This window comes from Carex rostrata, chromosome 23, assembly GCF_964058835.1.
Source record: "Carex rostrata chromosome 23, lpCarRost1.2, whole genome shotgun sequence".
Lineage (NCBI taxonomy): Eukaryota > Viridiplantae > Streptophyta > Magnoliopsida > Poales > Cyperaceae > Carex > Carex rostrata.
Genome location: NC_135940.1, coordinates 2,108,582 through 2,119,774, shown reverse-complemented (window position 1 = coordinate 2,119,774; position 11,193 = coordinate 2,108,582). Strand labels below are relative to the sequence as shown.

At 33.0% G+C, this 11,193-nt stretch overlaps 1 protein-coding gene across 2 annotated transcripts; it reads right to left on the bottom strand.

Annotated features, from left to right (window-relative positions):
* Positions 1-3,601: 3,601 nt before the first annotated feature.
* LOC144574569 (putative serine/threonine-protein kinase WNK4) lies at positions 3,602-8,975 on the bottom strand. Of its 2 annotated transcripts, none has more exons than XM_078324551.1 (6): positions 8,318-8,975; positions 5,851-6,116; positions 5,355-5,736; positions 4,870-5,242; positions 4,417-4,755; positions 3,602-4,220 (listed from the first exon to the last, which is right to left on the bottom strand). In XM_078324551.1, exons 1-6 carry the CDS (start codon positions 8,411-8,413, stop codon positions 3,739-3,741), a joined length of 1,938 nt encoding a protein of 645 aa, XP_078180677.1. In that variant the 5' UTR covers positions 8,414-8,975; the 3' UTR covers positions 3,602-3,738. The 2 variants fall into 2 exon arrangements, with proteins under 2 accessions (XP_078180677.1, XP_078180679.1); XM_078324553.1 differs by having other exon boundaries at positions 3,602-4,148; positions 8,318-8,956.
* Between the last annotated feature and the right edge of the window lie 2,218 nt (positions 8,976-11,193).

The window sequence follows — 11,193 nt, the reverse complement described above, 5'->3', positions numbered from 1 at the left end:
GATTAATAATTAAAAAAAATTGTAGCTTGGCAATTGAATTTTATACAATTCAGATTCTTTCTTGGCAAACTAATTCTTTTTTTTACCAATCTGTTTTTGACAAACTTTTATTTTGTTCTTTTAAAATCAATATCTTTCATTAATATAAATTTTGTATAAAAAAATTTGTAACACTAGATAATTTTAATATATTTTCTGAATTTATTTGCAACTTCTGAAAATTTTATTGGTTAACCCGTAAGTTTTTTTTTTTTTAAAAAAAACAAAGGAAACATGGCATCCTTGGCCACGTGGCCCCATGAAGGGTTAACCCCCTTTTAATGCTTCCCTTGATTCAGAAAAAAAGAAAAAAAGAACAACCATATGAAAGAAAGCAAAAAAAAGAGAGAGAGAAAGGAAAATAGGAAAATGTAAAAGAAAAATTGTCTGTTTTGTTTATACGTAGAAAATAGGAAATAGTGAAGGAAATTAGCAGTTTTTTTTATTCATGCCGTACACAAGTCAAAATGGTTGTCTGGACCGTCCGATTGAGATCCACACAAATATTAAAGAGCCTGGTGCATCATAGACGTGGATCAGATTAGCTTCAATTCTGATCAGACGGCTGAGATCTATTAAACTCAAAAAGATGCTCTTTTGAGTTAATGCCGAAGATGCGGATTCCCGACTGGAGCATGAGAGGAGCAACACAAAATAAAAGCAGAATACAAATTAAAGGAAGTATTAAACGGGACGAACACAATCGTACACAAAATAAGAAAAAGAATCTAAAGCTTGTAAGGCAGTCACGGGCTTGATGTTTTAATTCAGATAATGTAAATACGACATATTTTGAATGTGACATGGGTGAAAATGGTATGCATAATATCTGATTCATATATATTCGAAAACTTAGATGTGGATATCTGATAACCGAATATCCGTGTGATAAGGATACTTATATGTTTTTACGTTTTAATTATCCGTATCCGAATACTAGATATATACTCAGGGCCGGTCCCAAAGATTTGGGGGTCTGGGGCGGAAGAAAATTTGGGCTCGGGTTATTTTTGCATTTTCAAAGTCCAAACAGTCGATCCAAACCATTTAATATGATATCTATATTAAAACATGCTTGGAGATCAAATTTGACATTTTTTTTGAAAATTTTTTTACTCTTTTTTAAGATGGGTAGAAAATTTATTGATTCAGAAAATTATGAACCATAAAAACAATGATTTTTCACTTACCTTAAAAAAAGTAAAAAAATTCAAAAAAAAATGTAAAATTAGGTCTCCAAACACGTTTTAATATGGATGTCATGTTGAACAGTTTGGATCAACTATTTGGACCTTTAAAATGCAAAAACTACATATAAGCATATGGTGTTGAAGTACTTATGGAAGCGATTGGGAGTGTTTATCGATTCGGTTTCGGTTTCAATGGAACCCAACTAGGCAAACCAAAGTTATAATTTGGTTTCAAAAATAGAATCGAACCAAACCGATTTAGCATTGCAACCGAACCGAACCGAACTGAACTAAAGTTTTATTTCAGTTTCTTTGGTTCAAACCGAAATATATTAATTTTTTATTTAAAGCAATTAATTTATAATAAACCGAAGTATATTAACAAATAAACCAAAGTATTTAAAACAATTGATTAAAAAATAAATCGGAATATTAAGAAATAAAAAGGGGCAGTCCGGACCAAATTCATACTATATAAAAATTCAGTCGGTTCAGTTATTTCGATTTTGAAAATTTCCAAACCGAACTTATAATTCAGTTTTAAAAATCAAAGCAAAGCAAACCATTAAACCAGAAAAAAACGAACTATTTAGTCCAAACTAATTTTGGTTTGGTTCAAAATCGACTAAACCGGATTCAATGAACACCCCTAGAAGCGATTAGCCAGTCTAATTTTTTATTGATATGCCAATATATCATATCTATTTATAGAAAATTTGAGCCTCTTATATGTGCAAAATTTGAGCTCTAATAATTTAGTTATTATTAATATTTGCAATATTTTTTTAAATATATATACAAACTTTTTTTTTGGAGGACCCTTGAATTTTGGAGCCCGGAGCTGTCGTCCTGGCTGCGCAGCACCTGGGTCAGGCCTGTATATACTATATATTTTAACATATATTATGAAAAAAACTATGTTATTCACCATTATAATTAGATAAATATTATGAACTTTAATTTTTTATATTATTTTAATAAATATTCGATCGAATCTAGACTCGTATCCGTATCCAATATATCTGATATCCTCTCGGTATCCGTTTTCACCCCATATGCATATAAAAAAAAGTAAAACAAAAAGATTCCCAAACATTTAAATCAAAAAATTATTCTTATGCATATATGCTAACTATTGGAACAAAATATCCTTGTTTTATAGATTTGGAAGAATCTGTACTGAATCAAGTGATTTATGTTCAATTAAGCTACCACTGGAAAATAATATAATGATTGGAGAATTGTAATTTACACACTGCAGTATAATTAAATCTAGAGATGCCATACCACAATAAATTAATCGAATTTTTTATTTTACGAAATACAAATAATAATTGTCAGAAATAAGATAGATTAATTTTTTTCCCCTCCCACGGGAAAAACCATTAATTTGGTTCCTTTTGGTTTTGGTGTATTTAAAGGGTCCGGGCTCTAAATAGATGCTATCAACCGTTTTTAGTGCAATAATTATTTTTTTAGTGATGACGCAATAATCATTATTTAGAACCTTAAAACGGACTAAATTAATTTTTCGGTTCCTATAGTTTCCGTAATGTGTTTGAAAAATTGGCCACTGAAAAAAAAAATACTTCAACGGATCTAAATAAAAAATTAATGCTTTTAGATATTTTATTTTTTGCATTTTCAGAATAAAATATTCGGCAAAATAGTGCAATGAAACTTGGAATGATGCGCTTGAAAATCCTAAAACTCAATTATGGCTGTTTCTTTTCACATAATCTCACATCATAGAGAGAGCGACCTTGCAAATTGCAATGCGGTGGATTGCGTGCAATCTATTCAGCTACAATAAGTATAGATCTGACTTTTAAGTTTTTGAGGATTTTACGGTTTATTTTAAGTTGTATTTCTCTTTAAATTTTGTTCTAGAGCCAGACCCCTACGTTGACAATTTTTGTCTAGTCTTTTCTCACACACTGTAGGTACCTAAATTAAGATCAGCCTATAGTGTATGCGTACTATATTAATTAATGCAGATATTTATCTTTTTAATGTATATATACTTTGATTATTTTTGGGTTTCACCTTGCGATAATTAAAGGTTTAAATAAAATATCACCATGTGCATAGATGTCATATTTATTTATGTTCAGTTTGCTTCATTTTTTGAGACGATAAAAATTCTACACCTGAAAACGCCATTCTTCATTTTTGGGTTTCACCTTGCGATGATGATGTTCATATAATTCAATAGATGCTAATGATGCTGAAAAACATGGTATGCCAAGGCAGTTTTTTTTTTTTTCTTTTTCTCTCTTTACAATATTGCCTTCTAGTACCATCTTTAATTCAGCACATTAATTCTTCACCATCAATCACTGAAAGCAGAAATAAAGAAAAAAATTGCTAAATTACACCTGCAAAAACTTCATTTTTCAATCTTGCCAATGACATCTCAGGTATATGCACACTTCACACGATCTCACCACTCTTAACAACTTATTGATTTAGCACCACAGCTCTAACCCTAAAAATCACAAGATCAAAGCTATAACCATCGCTTACCTTTCTTGCGCTCGTCACGTGATGGCGAGCCACCACTTTGTGAACTTGAACTATCTTGAAAGGGATTTTGGAAGCCGATATTCTCCACCGCTCCAACGGTCTTAAACAACCGCTTGTTCAACTCATGAACTAAAGTCTTGTGCAGGAGTTGCGATCTAATATCGACCAATGATCTGTTTCTCATCATGCGGCGTTTATCGACTGTTGGCTGCCTGCCCCGGCTGGTGCCAGCATCATGCGTAGATGCATCTGGTGATAGGTGACCACGTTTGTGTAGTTCGCTTGCTAAGTATGAATCTATAGGATTTTCACCGAACCTAATTGACTTGTGAGAAACGGGCTGGGCTTGGGCCTCTCTTAAGCGAGGGCTTGAATCCGCCTCAGCCTCATTACCTGAAGAGTAGATTATAGCAGAATATTTACCAGAGTGCATCGAGCTGTCGTCATCATCGGTATATAGTTCATCTACATAAAGAATTTTATTTACAAAATAAATGGTCAATTGGATTGGTGAGGTCGTAGCAATATTATTACAATTTTAATACAATTACTTGCAAGATGTAGGTAAAAAACTTGACCGTTCCAAACAATGACATCAATGAAAAACTTGATTTAGTAGAAAGTTTCAACTAGTTAATACTTCTCATATTTTTTTGTTTACCTCTCCAACCATGGCAAGACAACCCCTTGGCAGACGAAGAGCGTTCAAAGCCACAAAGGGAGCCATGAGAGGAAGCGTATGGTGAAGCACAGTAAAAGGGATGTGTGATGTCACCGTCACCACCATCACCTTCGCCATCACCACACGGGTATTCATCTGGTTCTGAGTTGCAATCAGGTCTCCAGTCCGGCACGAGCTGCGATATCTCCTGGTCGATCATTTTGGCTATCTCTGATGATTCCCAATCGGTTATTTCAAGCTCTTTCACCATCTCATGTGCCACGTCAATTGGTGTGTCACTCATAATGTCAAATGGGAAGTATATGTTCCGCGAATGACCTACATAGCACGATGATGTAATCATGGTGATCAAATAACTTCTTTAATAACGGTAGATGATTAAGTTTAAATAAAATAATAACTTAGTACTTATAAATGGGATAAGAAAAGTACCATCTTTGTCAGCAATCTGCACTCTGAGAATGATAGTGTCATCATCAGGATTAAGCTTTCCATTAATGGTCATGGCAGTTTTCTCAGCAATATCTTTTTCAGGGTCGGACTCGGACTCGGACTCGGATTCGGGCTCACGCTCATCTTTTTCCTCCTTTTGCACTGGCTCATGACCTCTCGGCTGTGGAAATGGATTCTTACCACTGGTCGAGACCATTTTTGGACTAATAACAGTATCATCATCCAATGATAGGAAAGGATCATCAAGCAGTTCTCTGGCCGATGATCGCTGGGACGCACCAGCCAGACATCTCTCGATGAAGCGTTTCATTTCAGGATCTTTAATTCGGTTGAAGGCATCCGGCAACCTCCCCTAAAATATTTGTATCGGTACATGTTGAGTTTCAAATATAAATATATATATATATATATATATATATATAATTAAGCACACCACAGATCTAAACAGCGACGAAAGGACGTACCGATGTGACCTTCTTGTAGATTTGAGCAGGGTTGCAGCACTCGCTGTAGGGGTACTCAGACGTGAGCATCTCTAACATGCACATTCCAAAGGAATAAATATCAACCAGCTCGTTATAATCTTCCTCATACAACTCCGGTGCCATGAACTCAGGTGTCCCTATCACGCTGTGTGCAGATTGGGAGCCTTTTAGTATGGCAGCAAGGCCAAGATCACCAATTTTGACCTGGCCGAGATGGCCGTTGACAAAGATATTGTCGCATTTGATGTCCCGGTGTATTACTGGTGGGTCGTGGCTGTGGAGATACACCAATCCATCGAGTATTTGGCGCGCCCAGATCTTGATCGCCTTGAGGTGCACTCGTGGGTATCTAAGTCGATACCTGAAATATAAAAACCTCAACATTTGACAATGGAGCCTTCGACATTTGGAGACTTGAGGGAAAAAAACGAAGAAAAAGAAGAAGAAAAGGAAAGAAAGTGAAAAGAGGACTTACTCTCGAAGAGTGCCAGAGGTGAACATCTCGGTGATGAAATTGAAGTTGCACTTGCCGACGTCGACCCATGATGCGTGGAATGTGATTATCGATTCATGTCGCAGCGTGCTCAACAGGTGCACCTCTGAGTACATGCGGTGTAGCGCATCGGGAGTGCGCATCATGTCGTGGACCTTTGCCTGGTTCCACGCCACCTCTCTACCGTTGCGCTCGTCAAATGCCCTGTAAACTGTCTTCATAGCTCCTCTTCCCAGTACATCGTCAAACTGACATTGCATTATAAATTAATCTGGTTAATTTAGTATAACTCGGAATCTTGGTTACAAACTTTGTTATAATTGTTTGGCACGTGCATGTTTTTTTTTTTTAAATAAAGAGGACTGTACTAGAGGTGAAGTTATATGATATAATAGGGGTGAAAATCAAAATTAAATGGTTTATAGTCTAGGCATGTAAGTGCATTTTCATCTAATTAAAACATCAGTTCATTTTGAAAATTAAAGTCGACCATGAGAGGATCTCATTTCCTCAGAGAGTAACAGCAAAAATCATTTGTCTGAAAATGTATAGTTTAAAGGACAAGCCAACAAACAAATGATGCTACTAGTAATTATTTGAGTAGGGTTAAAATGCAACATTGGTTTTGTGCCTCAACCATGCCCCACATCTCTATCTTCGTTTTCAAAGGCCAAATAGTTGATCCGAACCGCTCAACATGATATCCATATTAAAATATGCTTAGAGACCAAATCTTATATTTTTTTTTGAAATTTTTTTGATAGGTACAATATCATTGTTTTTGGATAGTCCAGAAACAATGATTTTGTACCTATTTAGAAAAATAATAAAAAATTCCAAAAAAATATAAAATTTGATCTCTAAGCACATTTTAATATGTAGATCATGTTGAGTGGTTCGGATCAATTGTTTGAACTTTGTGAAAAGAGATAAAAGACGTAGGGCATGATTGGAGCACAAAACTATTGGTGCATTTTAATGCTCCTCTTTTTTTTATTCATTTTGACTTGTAAAATCGATCTAGAATTCAGTTTGCCAGATATAAAATGTTTCCATCATATGACTTATCAACAACAATATTATTTTTGTTCTTTCTAACTTGTAAACACCTGAATCTTTCAAACTAAACCCCTTTTAAAAATGGAGAACAGTAAATGATTCAAAATGAGTTATCTATCTAGAATGATTCTTGCAGAGTGGAATCCAATACCAGTAGACATGGCTTGAACGCAATAACATATAAAATTCAACATCTCAATAAAACATGGACCCCAGACACCAACTAATGTGTCAATCATGCACTCAAGCATTTAACATGTCTTACACTAACAACGGTCACAAAATTTCACATTTTCTCCGAAGTAGAAATTTCCCTTTTCTACCATTATTATGAACTATCACTCCTATTTACAAAATAATAATAATAATAATGGTTATTCAATTAAGTCAACTGAAATTCACAAATCAGATCAAGAGGGAATCTCGGAATAAATAAATAAATAAAATACAGTACCATAAACTAGGAAATTGTCTGCACCTCCCCTCTGTTTTATATTAGTTGTCAAATAAAATATAAAGACTGTTATGAAATTCCAAGTTGCACCCAATGTTGAATACGCTATACACTTTGGTATGAATCGAATACAAAGTACAAATAAATAAACGGATCATGGTACCATATCCCTTTTTCATTTATTATAATGGTAATAAAAAACTATAATAAATGTATTTTAAACTAAATGTACGGACCTATAATTTATTCAATTTCATCCAATAAAAGCACTTCAACGATTTGTCCAACCAATTGGTACTTGCGTTGAATAAAATTAAAAAATGATGTATTATGATTTGATAGTTGCCTTAGGTACTTATATTTTATTGTCAATAATTGAGTCAAACAATTCAAATTACTGAATTATTGAACTTTTAAATTGCAATAATCTGTTGACCCCGAATTAAACAACAAAAAAAAAAAATTCAAGAATACAACTATTTAATATTCAACGTCAGCAAACCAAACAACAGACATTAATATCTAACAATTAATGGAACATTTAATGTGCTAAATTTTAAGAGATATTTATTACCTTATATCCCTCACTTTGATAATAAATGAATTTTGTCAATATCCCTATAAGCATGCTAAAAAAAAGAAAAGAAATAAAAAACAAAGACTGAATGTTACTCAAAATTCCAATTCAGTTTTGTTGCAATTTTTCCTTTTATAAAACAAACAATATATGGCAACCATCCAACCACAGAAAAAGAGATAAAATTAAAAACAATTAATATGATCAAATTTTATGATTTATTACTTTTTATGAGGATCATATACAGTTTTACAACTAAGTAATCTTTGCCATGATAATTTAATGGGAGAATCTTAGTTCCAGTGAAGAAAGTTAAAACAAATAAAATTATATAAAGAGAAAAGGAGAAGGAGACTCACTCGTCCGTAGCGGCCTGTTGGATCCATTTCTACATACCCGTTACTGTATCCGGTACCCGTAGCGCTTCCAATCTTCTTCCCTTTACTCCTAGACATCTTTCTCACTTGATTTCTATATCGAAAACAGTACCTCGAAGAAACCCCAAGCAAAATTCCCCAACTAAATAAATAAACAGAAGCAAAGGAGACTAGTGTATGTATCTTTTGATAAGAGAATCAATCGGTGCTGCTAGATCCTGGGTTTGCCTTCATGGTTTTCGTAAGAGAAAACACCAAAGAGAACCCAAAAGAGGCGCGAATAGTCAATTCTAAGCATAATCCATGCCATTTCCAGCACGTCCCACTCACGTGACCTCTCGTACCAGTGCTTGGCCCCAATCATTATTCGGTACAGGTGCCAGTTATATGTAAATGTAATTTTCCCACGCGCTCCAAAAAGGTTTAAAGTTAATTAATTAGAAAAGTCGAGGAGAAAAGGGAAATAGAGAATTAATTTCAGAGATTTTTTCTGAATTTGAACAATCTGTGGATGATTTGAAAGATGCATTTGTGGTGTGAAAGTGAAACAAGGAAGGAATTTGTCTTGTAATAATCGATGAAGCGAAATGAAAGAGGTTGAGAGAGGGGAGAAGAAAAGGCTTTTTGTACCTTGCGACTTGTGACTTTTAAAGAGAAAAACGAATTAAAAAAAAAAAAAGACAAAATTTATGTGGCGACGTGTCGGGGGAAGGAGAGTGTGAGACGGCACTAAAGTTACTGGGGCCCACTTGTTGCTCTCCATTGCTGAAAATAATGGAGAATTCCAGTTTTTGTACCGGACCATTCGATCAGAATCTGCACGATATTAAAGAAGTCTCCGGCATTTTATTTCAAATCGGATTGGCTCAGATTATGATCGGACGGTTCAGATCTAAAAAGGAATATTATGTTACCTCAGAGGAATATTTTGTTCTCCCTTTTGACATTTAATGTAACTTAATTATATTTGACTTCAATTTCTTGGTCATTGCATTCACATTTTAACATCGTTACGCTTTAATTAATTTAGTTCATTGATAATTCTGTATCATGTTGTGTATGCTGATTATTTTTTATTAGAATGAACTTCTAACCTAGCATTTTAGTTGAAAATTTCTTCAAAAAAAAAAAAAAAAAAATCTGATTTCATCCCAAAATACTCTGAAAAACATTAAAAAAATGTTTTGCAAGATACAAATCGGCTTACTTCATTTTACTTTTTCAAACGCACTACCAATATTGGTAATTTATTGCGTATGGTTAGCTTGATGCTGGTTTATTATATTTCATAATATATTACAGATGAAAAAAAATAAGCCATGCACAAACTAATTAATTTTTTTAAGAGTTTAGACATTGTACTATAATTATGCTATATAATTATTATTTCAACCCCGAAGTAAATGGAGCTGATGTATTTAAAAAAAAATGATTATATTTCAGGCCCCTCCAGATATTTAGTTCAAACTTTACCACATTCTTTTTTAAATAAATGATTTGGTAATGAAATCGTTTCTCATAGCTTTGATTAGCCTAATAAATATGAAAATTATAAAATGTAAACAGTCTCAAACTTCTTTTAAGAAAATCTGATAGTGCTTTGTCAGGTAAATTTAATAATATTTAGACATGTATAATTAACAAATAATTAAAATTTTAGTGGTAAAGAAAGAGGCCCCTGAAGTTAATGACAAGTATATACCATATATAATGGAATAACTAATTTGATCAAAATGGTTTAAAAGATGCAAACATGAAAAAAAAATGTCATACTTGGAGTCAATTTGTTTCAAAATAATATCTTCAAACTGTATTTGTACAAGTAATAACGATATTGGTTGAGTTAAACAATATATATTTTTAGTTCAGGTAAAAAAAATATAAATCATATTTGTAATATTTTCCTTTTATCAACTATAGATGAAATGGGGTGAAAACAGAGCGGTTAGCGGTAAAATAATATCCATATCTCTTTTTAATTTTTTAGATACGCATTAAATATTTATTTAAAAAAAATATAAAAATATCATTGAAAATAGTAAAGTTCATATATTTATCTAATTATAATGGTGAATAATATAATTTGATTTGATTATAATATATATTAAATTATATGGTATATATCTAATATTTGAATATAGATAATTGAAACGTGAAATAATGATAGTCCACACCGTTATCAACCCCATTACGATGAACCATTATCTATTGCAACTAAAATTCATAATGATAATAACAAGTTCGGCTAGTATAACATCGGTGTCATATGACACTAACTTCAAAATTGATTAAATAGACTTCAAACGACTAATCCAAACCGTTTAAACCGATTTACTTTATGAGTGATGTGTTTACACGCAAATTTTTTATATTTTTGAGTTATTTTAGTAACAAATCAAGCGGTAAAAATGTTGAAAAATGAATGTATTAAAATTAACATAAAAACTCACACATTTAACCGCTTGACTTGATACTAAATAAGTTCTAAAAATTATAAATTTTGCATGTAAACGCACAACTAATGAAATAGATCGGTTTGAATTCACCGTTTGAAGTCGATTCGATAGGTTTTGATGTTGGTGTTATATAGGCTAAAATAACACTCATGTTATACTGGCCAAACTCGATAATAACATAATAGCTTGTTATCTACCTCCATTTTTAAATGAAATTGAGAGGTTTGAGTCACGTGGGCCCTCTCTCTGCATACGTAGCACTGTAGACTGTAGTTGTCTAACAGAAGGTCCACTTTGTGTGGTGTTAACCATCTCCAAAAGTTACTCTTTTAAACGTTGAAAATAAGATAGAAATGGTAGGTAGAATTTTAGGCATTCTACAGTTTTGTAATTATCATACAC